The following is a 17,844-nucleotide window of genomic DNA, read 5'->3' as shown; positions in this document are numbered from 1 at the left end:
GCGGGGGCCCAAGCAGGTTTTAGGTTTAGGAGGCAATACCCTTTTCACATAGAACCAGGTTATTTTGGATTGCTTTTTTCTCTTAATAATCAAATAATCCTCATTTGAAAACTGCATTTTGTATTTACTCTGGTTATCTTTATCTAATATTAAAAGGCAAACCTGGAAGAAATCTGTAAGAGGTGAATACTTTTCACAGCACTGTACAGTGGCTTGTAAAAGTACTAATTTCCTTTGAACTTTTCCACATATTGTCACATTACAACCACAGACAAATATATTTTATTGGAATTTTATGTGAAAGACCAACACAAAGTGGTATACAATTGTGAAGTGGAATGTAAATTATACATTATTTATTGTTTTTGTTTTACAAATAAAAAACTGAAAAGAGCATTGTGCAAGGCCCCCGTCAATACTTTGTGGAACCATATTTTGCTGCAATTACAGCTGCGAGTCTTTTAGGGTATGTCTCTACCAGCTTTTCAAATCCAGTGACTGAAATTTTTGCCCATTCTTCTTTGCAAAACAGCTCAAGCTCAGTAAGATTAGATGGAGAGCGTTTGTGAACAGCAGTTTTCAGATCTTGCCACAGATTCTCAATCGGGTTTAGGTGTGGACTTTGACTGGGCCATTCTTACACGTTAATATGTTTTGTTTTAAACCACTCCATTGTAGCCCAGGGTTTATGTTTAGGTTTGTTGTCCTGCTGGAAGGTGAATCTCCGACCCGGTCTCAAGACTTTTGCAGACTCCAACAGGTTTTCTTCCAAGATTTCCCTGCATCCATCTTCCCATCAACTCTGACTACCTTCCCTGTCTCTGCCGAAGAGAAGCACCGCCAGAGCATAATGCTGCCACCACCATATTTGACAGAAGGGATGGTGTGTTCAGAGAGAAGTGCAGTGTTAGGTCTCTGCCACACATAGCGTTTTGCATTTTGGCCAAAAAGTTCAATTTTGGTCTCGACTGATCAAAGCAGCCACAACGTTATCCCTGACCTGTCCTGGTGTTCCTTGGATTTCATGATGCTGTTTGCTCCCAGTTCTCTTAACCAACCTGTGAGGCTGTCACAGAGCAGCTGTATTTGTACTGAGATTAGATTATACACAGGTGGACTCTATTTAGTCATTAGCAATCATCAGACAACTTCTGTGGGCAGTTGGTTGCACTCAGAGTAAAGGGGGCTGAATATTTTGTCACACCGTACTTTTCAGTTTTTCATTTGTAAAAAATGCTTTAAATCATGTATAATTTTCGTTCCACTTCACAGTTATATACCACTTTGTTTTGGTCTTTCACATAAAATATCCCCTACCACATTTTATCTTGAAAATGTAAAGTTATGTTGGTTTGCAACAATTGCTTATTTATAGTAAGAACCTACCAACTGTGCAGATGACTTTAAAATCACACCCCCAATTATTTTATACATGAAAAAGTATTTCTTACTGCTAAATAAAACAAAGTTAAAGAGACACAAGTCACCTGTGATGACAAAATCTAGAAGTTACACAGCTACATATGCCACTGAGCTGATTTAGTTGTTTAAATGTCAAAAAAGTCAAGGAAAAGTACCCTTTGATTAGTATTCAACATATTTTACAAGAGAGTGCATTGTACTCTGCTTGCAGAGCACACAATCAATAAAAATGTTGTTTTAATAAAGCTGGTCAGTGCCATGTGTTTTCCTAAGTATAACCATAGTGATCATCCCTGAGCCAGGACTCAGGAGATTTATCCACTATGAGTGACATTGTGTGAGCACAGAGTGACAGCTACCTGTCTGCCTATCTAAACAAAGGTCAGATCGCTGTGTGGTGTTGGTTGCCTGACAAATGCAAAGCTGTCATTGTCTCCAGGGCCGGGATAAAAGGGTGGGAGAGTTCAACAACAAAAAGAAGCAAGAATGAAGATTCAGCTAGTTAAAAAAAAGTGTACATACTTAAACTGCTTAAATCACATGTAAGCATGTATATAGTTTAAAGACAAAACACAATTTCGACTTGAATTTGTTAGTTTCTATGCGATGTTTGGTTTTTGCATTTGAATAAATAAGGCAGGAACAGCCGAAGTCAGGTTATCAGAAAAAAATCAGATGCAAAACAGAATTTATTTATTTAGTAATACTGTATATCAACTAATAATATAAATATATCCAGCATTATGTAACAATAAAATTTGTTATTTTAGGTAAAACATGGTGCAAGTGGTGTATGTGACTTATAATAAGTTGAAATGTAACAGCAAAGTGAAATGATGCATTTACAAGACGATGCTCCACTTTTAATTTCCTGGAGCACAAACACCAATTGCAGCATTTGAACCATTGTGACCGTAACACAACTGTAACCAAAATACATAGTGACATTATCACATTTAGCATAAAACATTCAAGTGCATTTTGTTGTCAAAATTTGCTTTTCCCCTTACAAATTGCTTAGATTTTTGCCACAATTAAATGTTTTTGATCATACTTTAATATCTGGCACAGATAAAGTCAGTAAATACTATATGCAGTTTTCAAATGATTTTATTTATTAAGACAAAAGAGCTATACAAACTAACCTGAGCCCTATCATAAAAGTTAATCATCAAGTTACTCTAATGACTGGCTATGCCACCCTGTGGGGCAACAACTACCGTTGCGTGTTTGAAATGTTGCCCACTATTCTATGCAGAATTGTTTTAATTTAGCCACATTCGAGGGTTTTTGAAAATGAACTCAATAGGACATATCTCAGCATCTTAAACTGTTGTAAGGTCGGCCTTTGACTAGGCGCTTTAAAACCTTCCTTTTGTTGTTTTAGCCAGGCTGACTTGCTGGTGGGCTTTGGATCTGTGTCCTGCTGCATAACCCAAGTGTGCTTGGGCTTCAAACATGGTTCCACTATTTACTGCAAGTCTTCTGAGCCTGAAGAGGCAAGGCAGCTACAGACCATCACACTACGAGCTCTATGTTTGACTGTTGATGTTCTTTCTCTGAAATGGTGTTAGTTTTACATCAGATGTAATGGCATGTGCACCAAGATGTGTTTTTTAATATGAGATGGGCCTTTGTGTTACTTTTGATCAGAAGTGTTTTTTAACTTAAAACTTTTCCCATGAAATGTGTACCCTGTCTCTTTCCTATTGTTAAATCATGAACAATAGCATTAACTCAGGCAAGGGAGTTCTGTAACGCTTTAATCTTCTGGTTATTTTTGGTTAGGGTTATCTCCATGTTTTCTAAATTTGTGAATAATGGCTCTCACTCTAGTTTGCTGGAGTTCCAAAGCCAATGCTATTCTTGAAATCTTTAGATCTGGGCATGATGAGATTTTGTTTAGATATATAAGCCTCCTTCATCTTGTTAGACAGGTTCTATTTAAGTGATTTCTGAATATATAGGTCTAGCATTAGTAGGCTTTTGTGTGGCTTGTGAAACTGAACCTTAACTATCCACAAAATGTCTTTAAAGGTAGTTAATTCAGAATTTAACAAGGGAGTCAACTACTTTTCACATAGGACCTATAATTTGGTTCATTGAATAGTTGGTTTGGATAGTTTTTTCAAATAAAAGCCATTTGAAAACTGCTTTTTGAATTAACTCAGGTTATCCTTGTCTGATATTGAAATGCATTTTACAATATAAAGGCATTTCAGTCTGACAAAAAAAAAGCCAAAACAAAACAATTCTTAAAGGGGGCACATCGTTTTTCACAGCAGTCTATTACATTAAAGTCTACAAAAGTTTCATGGTTGAGTTGCAAACACTCTGTATTAAATAACTCAACAAAACATAATACTATACAATGATAGGAAACAACATAAAAAGTAATCCTTCAACAAACAAACAAACAAAAAAAGTCAAAAAGCTCTAAAAATTGAGAATAATAAAATGTCAAGATGGGTTGATTTTTTAACAGAATATAAATAAACAGTCACTACATAATCTAATGTTATCAGTGAAGAGAGGATCATACCAAACTTTCTGGCAAAGCTTCTTGATTTTTTTTGGACATCATCTGCCATACATTCCACTCTGTCTTTAAGTTTGAGCAGTCAGAGCCCGTTTTCTTCTCTGCCACATCTATAGTCGGGAGGGCAGTGCTCTGCTGGGGGAGAAGCAATGTTTGGGAAATGGGTCGATGGCTCAAAACAGAGAATGCGCAATGAGAAACTGAAGTTTCTCTTAAAGGTCCAGAACACACACAAGAAGACAAACCCTCTGTTCTGTCCATAAATAATGGACATGGAGGGCGTCCTGTCCTTTGTACTGAGCTGTCTGAGCTAATAGCCCTTGATTGGCTGCCTGGTGACTGATGTAACAATGATTCTGGCTGCCTCTGCTCTGCGTAGTCATGAGGACCACTACTGCTGCATGTCACTGGGAGGCGTGGCCTGCTCTCCAAAACAACCAATGGTGTTTGTGTCGCTCTGATGGGCAGCTCTTTGTTGCCTTGGTGACTGCTCAGTCCCTCTAATGATCCATACGAGTCACATTCTGAGGCATCTCCAAGGGAGCCTGTTGGGAATCATCCGTGAACATTTTGCATTTATTTGACATCCCAAGGCCGGCTGAAGCAAGCATTAAAAAACAGACATAATTTTGTTACCAGTAATGTGATGGCTAAAAAAATCCTTCCCAAACAGTTCGTGCCAGGTGTCCCAGAAACAATCAGATGAGGTGTCTGAGAGAAGCAGGAAAATAGAGAGGATTAGACTATCTGGTTTAATATATGGTTATATAAGTAGGAAATATGACTGAACTAAATTTAAGACTTTCTTTTAAGCTGGCTTCTGTTTTTTATGACCGTGAATGTTTGGGGTTTGGTTTTCATTTTGTTTTGACCAGTTCTGAGTTCTATTGTTTTCTAAATGTCTTTTTAAAGTAATTTTTAGTTTTTTCTCTGTGTTCATTATTGCTAAAAATATGTTGCCATATTAGTTCACTCCTTTGTGTTTTGTTTCTTAGTTTACTCTTGTGTGCTGTTCCTTGTGCATTTGGATTTATTTTTATTAATAATAATTTTTATTGTTAGTCGTTTTTCCTCTTGGTTTGTAGTTTCTTTGTGTCTATTCGGCTTCCATCTGTCTCCTGTTTGCTCTCATCCACAGCTGCTCCTGATCCAATGATTAACTCACCTGTATTCAAGGTTATTTCCCACTGCCCTGTGTTATTCTGCCCTCCATCGTCTTCCCTTCAAGTACCTGATTTGTTTTTGGATTTATTAAATTTAATGATTTTTAGTTCACATTTTGGGGGGTTTTGGGCCTTAGATCTTGTTGTCATAAGTTTCTTTTTTTTTTGAATTATTAAGCATCCTTATATCCTTATATATATCCTTTTATGCTCCACCTCTGAATCCCATTTGCCTGAATTTGGGTCCTCCATATCTACCACACCTATTTTTTGTGATACTGTTTTCTTTCTGCAGTTGCATTGTTCCTGTTCTGAGATAAATTATTAAAAGTCGCTATAATAGCTGGAGAGTTTGCCAATTTTTTTTATTGTAAAATAAGCAAAATATTTTTCCCCTCTTTGGCCTAGATTTAGCCTGGAGAATCTCTGAATCAGAAACCATGTTAATGTAGGTTTACCGTTCCCTCAGCACTTCCAGATGATCGCTTAAACAGCAAACTGCATGGTGGCACAGTTGGTAGCACTGTTGCCATGCAGCAAGAAGGTCCTGGTTCAACTCCCAACTGGTGGTTTTTCTGCACAAAGTTTGCATGTTCTCCCTGGGTACTCTGGCTTCCTCCCATAGTCCAAAAGCATGACTAATTGGTATCTCTAATTTGTATAAATGGATGTGTGCATGGTTGTTTGTCCTGTCTCTCCTATGTTGCCCTGTGATGGACTGGTGGCCTGTCCAGGGTTTACCCTGCCTCTCACCCCTACTGTGCTCTTTGAGATGATTAAAACTTGAGATATTACTTTATAACCTAACCTGCTCCAAACCTCTCCACTTTCTGTTGGTCTGTCACATACATACAATCCCAATAAAATACATTAGGCTTTTTAGGTTGTAGAGTGTCAAGTATATGAAAAGGGTTCCCATGAAATGATGCCTCGGAATCCCCAAACAATACGCACACTCACTTGATAGTTACTAGTCAGCCAAAAACTTCCTTTGATGTAATTTTTCTCGATGGAGGTCATATTTTACAATAAATGTCTTGCAATTTCAAGAAAATAGTCAATTAGCCTTAACTTTTAAAAATTGTTTTGCACATTTTTTATAGATCTGAGTATAATCTTGCTTTTATATCGCCTGCTCGTCCTCCAGGCTTCTAACCTCCTGGATGTCAGAAAGACTAAATGTCAGTGGGCCAGTTCCAGACCGCACTGGCTTACATGTTCAGGTGTGGTCTGAAACCCACACTGCTTCTTGTGCCAATTGTATGTCAGGGCATAAGTGGGTCAAAGTACAACTATGTGTTGAAATAAATGTAGTTCACCTTTGTTAGCGGAAAGGGTTGGTGATGTGCCTCCTGATCCATCTTTGGAATGGTCACTTAGTTTGTACTGCCTGGGGCATATGGGATCCCTATCTGAATTCAAACTGCTGTCCTCTATGTCTTTAAGTAGCAGTCGATCTGACAGCACAGGAGAGTTATTGTCATAAGGAGAAACCTCTCCGCTGGATGCTTTGAGGGAATCACTGGACATGCAACTCTCAGTGAGAGAAATTACGTCATCTTGTCTAAGAATGCCCGAATCCCTGCAAAACATACAAAAAGACCTTAATAACATAGGCAAAGAAGACCAGTGGGCTAGTAGACAAAGCACATAAAGAGAGAACTACTGGGAACTCACGAGCACTGAGAGACTCTTCTTCGCAGCAAATATTCAACAACATCAGAATCCGTGTCAAGCAAACTAATCAGCACTTCATTCTGAAGATCTGCAGGAACCTGGGTAAAGCAAAAGTCCGGTTTATATGACCGCCTTATAAATAAGCATAACATTAATTTAACAATAACATCAAACATATTTATTAACAGTAAATACGGCAGTATCATGAATAGCAGATTTATTTCATAAGAAGCTTTCTAAAATTTGTGGATTAGTTTTTTACATCAATAATTTTAGTTTTGTAATGTTTAAAAAGCAGTACAGATTTTTATTGTATAAGACATGGTTTCTGTGAGTTATTTTCTTTGAACATAATTTCCTTCTGCTAAAATGCAAAAACGTAACAGAGATGACGATGTTATCTATAACCAGACCAGAGACTGGGATGCCTTCAGTGAGGCTTCCTATTTGCTGAGCACTGTGTGTAGATAAAATCTAATTTTCCAAAGTTCTGGACTAAAAACCAACATACTTTACTGTTGTAGCTTTGCTTTATAAGCTTCTATAAAACCCTCTCTTGGTCTGTTAAGTTGATGCTTACATTTTCTTTATGTGGCTACCCTCTGTTAAGCTTAAGAACGGCTCATAAAAGTAGGCCCCACTGTTTAAACGCTGCCTGAACTGTTCTGGGCACTGTCGGTTTGCTTACCATGAACACCTTATCGTAAGCATCGATCATCCTTTGGACAACACTGATGATGGCTGTACTCTCCTCTGCATGGGCAAAACTCTGAACAGCAAACTCTTTGTCTGAGTTCTTTTGCTTATGTAACAGGTTGGGGCCAAGGATGGTGGCTAAATTGCGTGATGTCATCTTGTTTCCTGGGATCTAAGCAAAAAAAGGATGATTGAATTTATTTGCAAGTAAATCAAAAAAAATATGAATAAAATGTAAATAGCTGGATCTCTTCGAACAAGATTAGGAATGCTCTACAGTCTCCAGGATCACCAACAAAATTGCTGTGATGTGTCAGTCAAAGCAATTATGATCCAGATATGTTCTTAGTAGTTTGGCACATCTATTATTTCCTACTGATGCTACCATGACTATCACACCTGATCTAAGATGTTTCCTCATATTTGTAGATTTTCCCTACACATATTGGAGGTTTCTGCACCTCCACTGTTAGTTTCATCCTAACTGCAGAGATTGAAGAACCGTCTTTGTTTCATTGGCTTATCACCGGTGTGAGAGGATGCAGGTGAGGGGGCTTTCAGTACATGGCTTGTTGCTCTATCCACATATCGTGGCTTCAGTCAAAATAAACCATGCATACAGAATTCTAAACCTATATGTTTTTTACTGATTACTGTGAGTTGATCACACAGGGTCTCTGAAGCCTGAAGTTATTTTTCTGCTTTTCTCTTCTTCACATACTCCTCTACTCTTATCATGGCTAAATACATTGCCAGGGCTTCTTTTCGACATTGTGAAAAATACATTTTGCATTTAAGATGCAGCCTGTAGAACCCCCAACTCCCCTGAGTCTGCCAGCAACCATCCTCTGCATGCAATTTGGAGGAGTGTGCACTTCTCCCCAGCTGGTGGCCCTGTCGCATAGGGAGTGCAGTGCATACCGATCTCTATGTGCAAGAGGCCTGCTTGCTGAGATCATTTTTGCTGCAGCTAGATTGATGGCAAGACCCCATGTACATAATACCCCTAGCATAAGCCTTGCAGTAAATAAGTGCACTTATTTTAAGATCTGATTCTATGTACGGCCATTGATCTGAATAAAACCATTTATTTCAATGTGAAAGAAAAAAAGGAAATATATGGACATAAAATATAATTAAGAAAATAGATAACTGAACCATTAGAACACGGTGTTTAGTCCAACACAAATTCAAATGTAGCATCATATTATTCTCAGTCCAACACGTTACCAATCTCAAGGTAATTACCTAAAAATGATATAATATCTGGTCAATGCGCAGTGGCAAGATGAAAATAAATAGATGCTAAGTGTTCCTAAATGTCTCCTCATTATCTCACACATGCTCATAGGTACAAGGCTTTATAACAGGAATAAACAAATTAGGCCATAACAAAGTGATGCTCACAGAAGCGTGGTGTCTTTGTGCTCATGGTGCTTCATGGAGAGAGTGTTCATGAATCATTTGATAAAGCTAATTACAATCGATTATCATGCATAACGGTGCTGCTGTTTTGGCACAGCAGTCTCTTTAAATTAGAGGCTGCAGATGCAAGGCACATCTGTCCAACTGCCCTCTGCTGGCTGCTGGCATTTATTGCATTAAATCTACAGAGCAGCCTGTTTATGAGGATGCAAATTACCCTCTGATGGCTAAACGTGTTGTTTATGGTTTTGGCTTTTGCTTTTTCGTCCAAGTAATAGAACAGATTTGTAATTAACATGATGTTATTGATACAAAAAAAAAAAACAACAACTGGGAAATCATATATATTTTTTAGAGGTCATATAAAACAGATTCTGTTTTATTCAACTCATCCAAAGAGTTTTTCTTTTTACCTTCTGTCCTTCTGTGCCAAGGCTGTCTTCAGCCTGTGAGGACACGGTTGACAATAAGCTGAGGATGCGTTGCAGCGTGTCGCTGTTACAGGGAGGAAGCAGAAATATGAGGAGCTGGATGGCACTCTGTTGTTCGGAATAGTCCAGCACTACAGAAACATAAGTGCATCAGCTTTAGTCAATTAAAAAATACAATCAAAGGTTTATGCAAACATTTACATTGAAGTATTGCACAACACTGGTGAAAAACGTATATGTACTAACCACTGGCATGAATGTTATATAAATTGTGGCCCATATGGTCACATTTAAACAGTTGTTTTTACAGGGCAGATTTTTAAATACAAGTAGTTAGGGCACAAATTTGAATTTATTGTGGATTTTCTCTAATCCACAATGGTTAAAAATTAAATACACAAGCGCAAATACACTTGCATAACCCTCAAATACTATTTGGTTAAATGTATCATAGCAAGTTACAAAGAGACTACATGTTTTTAGTAGCATCAACAAGGCTCTTGTTACTCTGACTTGACATTTGATTGTTATCATTAAAAATGCTCAAGCTCCTTGAAATTAGCTGGTTTTCCTGGCACAGACCCAACATTTAAGAATAGTTTAAGAATAGTTGACAAATTTTCAATAGGGTTGAGATAGGGTCATGCCATCTTAGCCAGCCTTTCCCTTTTCCAAACCAGATTTGAGTTGAAGACTTTGGAGGCTCGGCTTCTTCTTCATTAATCCATCCATTTTCTGCAATGTACCAGTAAAACAGACCATCTTCATGATGCTGCCACCACCATATTGGATACTAGGTACAGCATTTGTAGGTTTGAAATGCTTGCCTTACCTACTCAAAAAAGACTTCCTGTCATTTTTGGACATATATCTTAATTTTTGTCTCATTTGACCAGAAAACGTTGTTGCCTGAAGAAATTTAACCTGTGGACTGTGTTTAAAATCCAGTTCTGTGCCAGGAAAAAAAACAGTTCAAATAAAATACACCATATTTGATCATAAGAAGCATTATGCCAGAAGCATATTAATGGCTACAAAAAGTGAGTAGTTTCTCTGTAACTTGCTAAGGTACATTGAACTAAATATAAGTGGGAATGTAAAGTAATGTAAAAAAAAAAAAAAAACATGTGTCTCCTTACACATTTTTTGGGTTTTAGCTTCTTTGTTTCATGTTTTCTCCATTAGTGGATAATAGCTCTCATTCTGGTTCTCCTCGAGCCCAAAGCCTTACAAATGGCTTTCTGATAGATCTTTCTGATAAATACCCAACACTTTGTTTTTGGGTATCTATCAGGGTATATGTTTGAATTTGTATGGATTGAGGCATGACGTGTGGCTTTTCATGGTGTCAGAAATGTTTTATTTCAGTAATTCCTTGATTCTACAGATCTGGTGCGGCTCTGAAAATTTAACTCAGCGTTCCAGAGATTGTTAACTTGTGCTTTTGGGGCCATTGTGGCGACAGTTGTAGGGGTTTGTCCTGTAACCAGTGGGTTGCTGGTTTGAACCCCTCTCTGTCTCTTTTGGTGTGTCCTTGGGCAAGACACTTCACCCGCCTTGCCTCCTGATCGTGGTCAGAGGGCTCGTTGGCGCCTGTGTGTGGCAGCCTCACTTCTGTCAGTCTGCCCCAGGGCAGTTGTGGCTATAATGTAGCTAACCAATGTCAGTGTGTGTATGAATAGGTGAATGACTGATTGTAGTATAAAGCGCTTCGGGGTCGCTCGGGACTCAATGAAGCCATTCATTCACCATTTAAAAAGCGGGTGATTACTTGTTCACAGGGGGTTGGTTTGGATAGCTTTTTAAATGTAATAATTGAAATACACAACCTAGTGTATGTCTATATCTGACCCTGTGTTTATTAGAAGTAAAAATACATTTAATTTCAACTTGTGTCCTAAATGTTTGTTTTTGAAATTCCCCAAACTTATCTGCTGTATTATATTTCAGCTTAAAAAAGGTTTATAGTACATCTTTAAGTTTATAGGTATTCATGACCATGGTGTGTAAAGGTAAAGTTTAATTTGGACCCTATGTGTCTGTGTCCTCCTCACGCATTGTATGGATGAAAGCCGTGTAGAGTTCTCTTGTCAGCAGCGGGTCAGGCAGGTCTCTGAGGAATTTCTTCAACAAAGCTGCAATGACGTGGACGCAGTGCTCATCATTAAAATGCACTTCCCACCCCTGATCAAACTCCTCACGAAGCTGGATGAAACATTGTCACAATCAGTGCTCCAAAGGTTGTTCTTTTTTAATGTTGATGCAGCTGATCACAGTAGAGAAGCTTACCTGTCGTACTCTCTTCTTGGAACTCCCAATGCGGAAAATTCCAACTGTCTGCAAGCCTGAACAAAGGCATGAATGGTTCATAAGTGGCAGCAACCTCATGAACATTCATAAAATGATGGACGCTTTTAAAATGTGTACCATTTTTTTCCAGGTGCTGGCAGCAGAGATCGACTATCCTTGGCACCTGTTTGTAAATAGGGTTAAGGCTGAGCTTTTTGTCGCGGGTTTTCTTCCTGTTCCCAGTCGCCTCGTCTGGCAGAGACAGCTGAAGGGCCTCCAAGAGCCGAGACTGGTTATCATCAAGGTCAGTGATGCAATCCACAGACACTCCACCCTGTCAATCATAAGGGTGACAACCATGTACTTACTGGAATGCCAACCACCTCTTCTGTGCTGTGGGAATATGAATGGCTGCACTCATTTAAAGGCCGCATCATCGGCACGCAGAGTGAATATCTAAAAAGGTCACTAATTCCCACTGAAGTCTGCAGAGCGTCTGTAATCACACAGAAACCCAGTTGTTCTACATCAGTAAGTCAGGTTTATTGACAGAAAGGCTTACCCTCCTGGATGTTCGGGAGGCTGTGTCTGGCGTGCTGGGCAGGGTTGATTCATAATGGCTCTCAGGGGTGGAGCTCAGGGAAGAGTTGCTGCTAGAGAGCTCTTTGTTAGGCCTTGAGGACAGGTGAAGGAAGGATAGCATCAATTCAGTGGGGTTACTGTGCTCCTCCCGCAGGTGGTCATGCCGCAGCTTGTGTATGCGGTCGTTGGTTATGACGTGTGACAGCGGTATGCCGAACGCCTGTGGCGAAGTCTCTGTGTGAGTAGAAAGCAAGACATGGAGATTAAAGTTGAAGTTGGCAAAGAGTTTCTGAACTTTTCTTCAGTCATGTCTAGTTTACAGTGCCTTATGTTCACTCCCCATGAACTTGTTTATGTTTTAACCTTACAACCATACATTTCAAATGTATGTTTTAGGGATGGGATAGACCAACACAAAATAGAACATAATTGTGAAAACAAAAGGGTTTTCAACAATTTCACAAATAAAAATCTGTGGCATAGATTTGTAATCAGACCCCTGAGTTAACACTTAACTCCACCCGTCGCTCCAATTACAGGTGCAAGTCTTTTGGACTGTGTCTCTATCAACTTTGCACGTCTAGACACATATCAGATTAAATGGGGAACAACTGTGAAAAGTCTTTCAAGTCTTGCCATGTGTTTTTCAGTTGGCTTTGGTCTGGACTTTGACTTAGCCTTTCTATCACATGAATATGCTTTGAAGTGATCTGCTCTGTCGTAGCTTTGGCTGTATGTTTAATGTCGTTCTCCTGCTGTAAGATGAACCCATGCCCCAGTCTCAAGTCTTTTGCAGCTTTTAATGGGCTTGCTATATTCAGCTCCATCTGTCCTCCCACTGACCTTTTAACCAGCTTCCCTATCCCTGCAAAGGAAAAGAAGTCCCACAGAATGATGCTACCGCCACCATATTTCAACTTGGGGTTAGGGTGTCCAGGACTATGTGCAGTGTTTTCCACCTTTCCTTTATTTCGCGTGAAGGGCAAACATTTGAATTTTGGTCTCTTCTGAATAGAGCACCTTCTTCCACATATTTACTGTTTCCCCTATCCAGAATGTGACAAACTGCAAACAGGACCTCTTATTGCTTTCTTTCCGCAATTGCTTTATTCTTGTAACTCCTCCATTAAGGCCAGATATGACAGATTCTCCCACCTGAGCTGTGGATCTTTGCACTTCCTCGAGAGGTACCATGGGCATTTTGGTTGCTTCTCTGATTAATGCTCTTCTTTACCAACCTCTACGTTTCCTAGGGAACATGAACATACAGGTCCTTCTCAAAATATTAGCATATTGTGATTAAGTTCATTATTTTCTATAATGTAATGATGAAAATTTAACATTCATATATTTTAGATTAATTGCACACTAACTGAAATATTTCAGGTCTTTTATTGTCTTAATACGGATGATTTTGGCATACAGCTCATGAAAACCCAAAATTCCTATCTCACAAAATTAGCATATCATGAAAAGGGTCTCTAAACGAGCTATGAACCTAATCATCTGAATCAATGAATTAACTCTAAACACCTGCAAAAGATTCCTGAGGCCTTTAAAACTCCCAGCATGGTTCATCACTCAAAACCCCAATCATGGGTAAGACTGCCGACCTGACTGCTGTCCAGAAGGCCACTATTGACACCCTCAAGCAAGAGGGTAAGACACAGAAAGACATTTCTGAACGAATAGGCTGTTCCCAGAGTGTTGTATCAAGGCACCTCAGTGGGAAGTCTGTGGGAAGGAAAAAGTGTGGCAGAAAACGCTGCACAACGAGAAGAGGTGACCGGACCCTGAGGAAGATTGTGGAGAAGGACCGATTCCAGACCTTGGGGGACCTGCGGAAGCAGTGGACTGAGTCTGGAGTAGAAACATCCAGAGCCACCGTGCACAGGTGTGTGCAGGAAATGGGCTACAGGTGCCGCATTCCCCTGACCTGGGCTACAGAGAAGCAGCACTGGACTGTTGCTCAGTGGTCCAAAGTACTTTTTTCGGATGAAAGCAAATTCTGCATGTCATTCGGAAATCAAGGTGCCAGAGTCTGGAGGAAGACTGGGGAGAAGGAAATGCCAAAATGCCAGAAGTCCAGTGTCAAGAACCCACAGTCAGTGATGGTCTGGGGTGCCGTGTCAGCTGCTGGTGTTGGTCCACTGTGTTTTATCAAGGGCAGGGTCAATGCAGCTAGCTATCAGGAGATTTTGGAGCACTTCATGTTTCCATCTGCTGAAAAGCTTTATGGAGATGAAGATTTCATTTTTCAGCACGACCTGGCACCTGCTCACAGTGCCAAAACCACTGGTAAATGGTTTCCTGACCATGGTATCACTGTGCTCAATTGGCCTGCCAACTCTCCTGACCTGAACCCCATAGAGAATCTGTGGGATATTGTGAAGAGAACGTTGAGAGACTCAAGACCCAACACTCTGGATGAGCTAAAGGCTAATCGAAGCATCCTGGGCCTCCATAAGACCTCAGCAGTGCCACAGGCTGATTGCCTCCATGCCACGCCGCATTGAAGCAGTCATTTCTGCCAAAGAATTCCCGACCAAGTATTGAGTGCATAACTGTACATGATTATTTGAAGGTTGACGTTTTTGTATTAAAAACATTTTTCTTTTATTGGTCGGATGAAATATGCTAATTTTGTGAGACAGGAATTTGGGGTTTTCATGAGCTGTATGCCAAAATCATCCATATTAAGACAATAAAAGACCTGAAATATTTCAGTTAGTGTGCAATGAATCTAAAATATATGAATGTTAAATTTTCATCATTACATTATAGAAAATAATGAACTTTATCACAATATGCTAATATTTTGAGAAGGACCTGTATCTCGGTAGGTTTGCAGCAGTGCCATTGTAATTCTTATTTCAGATGATGAATTAAACCGTGCTCTGTGTGATGTTCAAAGCTTGGGATAATATTTCAGAATCTCTGCTTTAAACCTCTGCAGAGCTTTATCCCTGATCTGCCTTGCTGTTTGTTCATTACTGTTCTCCAACAAAACTCTGCGGCCTTAACAGAACAGTTGATAAGATTAATAAGATCGATACGATTAAATTACTGACAGTGGGACGTCATCTACTAAATAAATTCTGAAGGAAAATTGTTGCACTGGATTTTGATTAGGGGTATATAATTTTCAGATTTCTATTTGGGAAACATGTCAAAAACCACATTTCACTTTGTATTCACTTTTTATTCTAAAAAAAAACAAAAACACTGTGGTTGTAACATGACAAAATGTGTATAAATTCAAAGGCGTATGAATATATGCGAAGCACTCTATCCTTTGTAATATTTTCAGTAGAACTCATTTAAAATTACGTAGTGAATCCTAAATAAATTCTACCAAAAATAAAGAAAAAACTGGCAAAGCATGCACTTGACATTCAGAGAGTGCATACTCTCCCAAGTGCCTTTTGAACAAAAGACAGAGGAGAAAAAAAAGAGCACAGAGGGGTCTAGGAATGCCAGAGGATAAGCTGCAACGAATGAGCCTCCACTTAAGATTGTTTTAGTTATTTCCCTCGACTGCCTCGTTCTGACGGAGAACATCACTTTCCTGCCACATTGCTGCAGCGGGAGGGGCAGCTTGGTGGTTGAAGATCACAGCTTCCTCTGTACTAGAAGATTCTGATCACTCACAGCTCCAAGCGTATAAACAGCTGAGAGTGTGTCTGGTGCAGTGCGTATACACTGCTTCAGCGGAAAAGGATAAGAGCAGCTTTTAAAATGTCAGAGCCTGACAAGGCCCAGAAAACTAATAAGATGCTCCCACGGATCTAAAATACAACTGTGTTTATCTCCACAGACTTGAAAATGACTTAGGAGCAGCCTTTACAGCTATAACGCTGTGCTATAATCTTTGTGTGAAATCTTCTTAAGGGATACATTTGAATAACACTACTGTTTGGGCTTATATATCTTGAGCAGCATACCTTTTTCTCTGTTCTTTTCCTTAGATAACGAATCCAGCTTCTTCCTAAGAGACTTCTTGTGCTTGTGGCCATCTGCGAAAGTAAATACAAAAATCTAGTTTATCTAACTCCTGTTCAGGCTTGTTCCACCGCTGCTCCACTTCTTAAATGGAATGTTCAAGAATATTTGGCCTTTTTGTCACATTTGATGTGACAAAAAGGCTGTATTAAATGTTGAAAATATGGTTTTGATTGTAGATATGAACAAGTTTAGGCAGGTAACAATCCTCCTGAGTGATCAGCAAACATCTACCTTACCTAAATGGTTTGCTCTATTGTCTTTCCCATTTTAAACAGTGGCTAAAATAAATAGACCTCCCGTGTCACATGATATACTCCTGTGAAACAGGAAGTCATGGATTACTGATCAAACTCTTTTTAAGGCTTGACATACATTTTTATACAGACTGTTAGGGGAGCCAATTATTGTGGTAATAGTGATTTTGTTAAAAATGATTGGCTCTTAATGTGGGATTTTATTTCCATCATTTAATAAATGTATTTAATGATGTAATGTTTTTTTTCACTGAAATAATGTCACTGCAATAAAAGATACACTTATTTTAAGGTTTTTTACACATCATCACCAAGATTTCCAATAGCTGTATCATGCTCATACATCTTAATGAACAAAAAGAGGTCTGTGAATGTAAATATTTGCATGGGTATGAAGAGGACAAGTACATTTCGGAATGGTGATGTGACAGGCCAAGTCGTGACACTGAAGCAGTCGCCTAAAGGCAACTTTCTGAAGACGGGCCCTCTCCAGTTCTGAGAGGCTTTGCAGCGGAACCGGCTTCAGGCAAACGCTGGGTCCTAATGATGTGTTCCAGGTGATGTCACCCTGAGGAGACACACAGGCATCATTTATTCAATACAGAAGACTAATGCTGCCACGTTACACTTTCAATTATCCCCCCAAAAGATTTCTGTTTTTTCTTTTTTGTCTCACTTGAATATTTCTGATTGTTAAACAAACTGTAATTTCAGACAAAGATAACTTGACATAACCTAATAACTGGTTTTGCCACCCTTGTTGCAACATTGCCATCAGGTGTTTGTGATAACTGGCACATTGCTGTGGGGTGTGTCGCACATATGGATCTTATAATCCTACAGCACGATCCAAGTGTGCCTAATCTCAGAATGACTAACTAATAGTTTGGACATTCCCCTGCAATATATACAATATCTACAGTTAAATAGACAGCATAATTCATTGTTCCATCATCCAGGTCCTATAGAAGTAACAAAGCAGCCCTAGAACATTACACTTCAACCATGACGTTTAGCTATCAGTATGATGGTCTTTTTCTGAAATGCTGAGTGCCTCATGTAACAGGAAAGACATTTTCTCAGACGTTCCACCTTTATCTAATCAGTCTGCAGAATATTTTCCTAAAAGTATTTGGGATAATTAAGATGTTTTTATGCAAATATGATTTCTTTCTTTCATTTGGGACTCTCCTAAGGGTGTCATTTTTACAACTTTTATTTCTCATTGTTAAATCATGAACTCTGACTTTAAACGGGGCAAGTGAGACCAGCAGCGTTCTTTTGTAACCTCCTCGATGAGCCATTTGTGCATTCTTGGCGTAATTTGGGTGGGCATCTGGATGAGCTTTTTGTATTTTTGC

At 39.2% G+C, this 17,844-nt stretch overlaps 1 protein-coding gene across 2 annotated transcripts in view; it reads right to left on the bottom strand.

Annotated features, from left to right (window-relative positions):
• Positions 1-2,093: 2,093 nt before the first annotated feature.
• Positions 2,094-17,844, bottom strand: part of LOC124871971 (rho GTPase-activating protein 6-like) — a 29,284-nt gene continuing 13,533 nt past the window's right edge. For both annotated transcript variants that reach the window (XM_047371618.1, XM_047371619.1), the window contains exons 2-13: positions 16,892-17,051; positions 16,169-16,240; positions 12,205-12,458; positions 11,781-11,976; positions 11,643-11,698; positions 11,408-11,558; positions 9,336-9,484; positions 7,490-7,669; positions 6,802-6,899; positions 6,444-6,706; positions 4,598-4,672; positions 2,094-4,506 (exon numbers count right to left, since the gene is read on the bottom strand). In XM_047371618.1, coding sequence (XP_047227574.1) covers positions 3,959-4,506; positions 4,598-4,672; positions 6,444-6,706; positions 6,802-6,899; positions 7,490-7,669; positions 9,336-9,484; positions 11,408-11,558; positions 11,643-11,698; positions 11,781-11,976; positions 12,205-12,458; positions 16,169-16,240; positions 16,892-17,051 — 2,202 coding nt within the window. In that variant the 3' untranslated portion in view covers positions 2,094-3,958. The remainder of the gene's footprint in view (positions 4,507-4,597; positions 4,673-6,443; positions 6,707-6,801; positions 6,900-7,489; positions 7,670-9,335; positions 9,485-11,407; positions 11,559-11,642; positions 11,699-11,780; positions 11,977-12,204; positions 12,459-16,168; positions 16,241-16,891; positions 17,052-17,844) is intronic.

This window comes from Girardinichthys multiradiatus, chromosome 7 (assembly GCF_021462225.1).
Source record: "Girardinichthys multiradiatus isolate DD_20200921_A chromosome 7, DD_fGirMul_XY1, whole genome shotgun sequence".
Lineage (NCBI taxonomy): Eukaryota > Metazoa > Chordata > Actinopteri > Cyprinodontiformes > Goodeidae > Girardinichthys > Girardinichthys multiradiatus.
The sequence above is the reverse complement of the archived record's forward strand: the minus strand, read 5'-3'. Positions and strand labels throughout refer to the sequence as shown.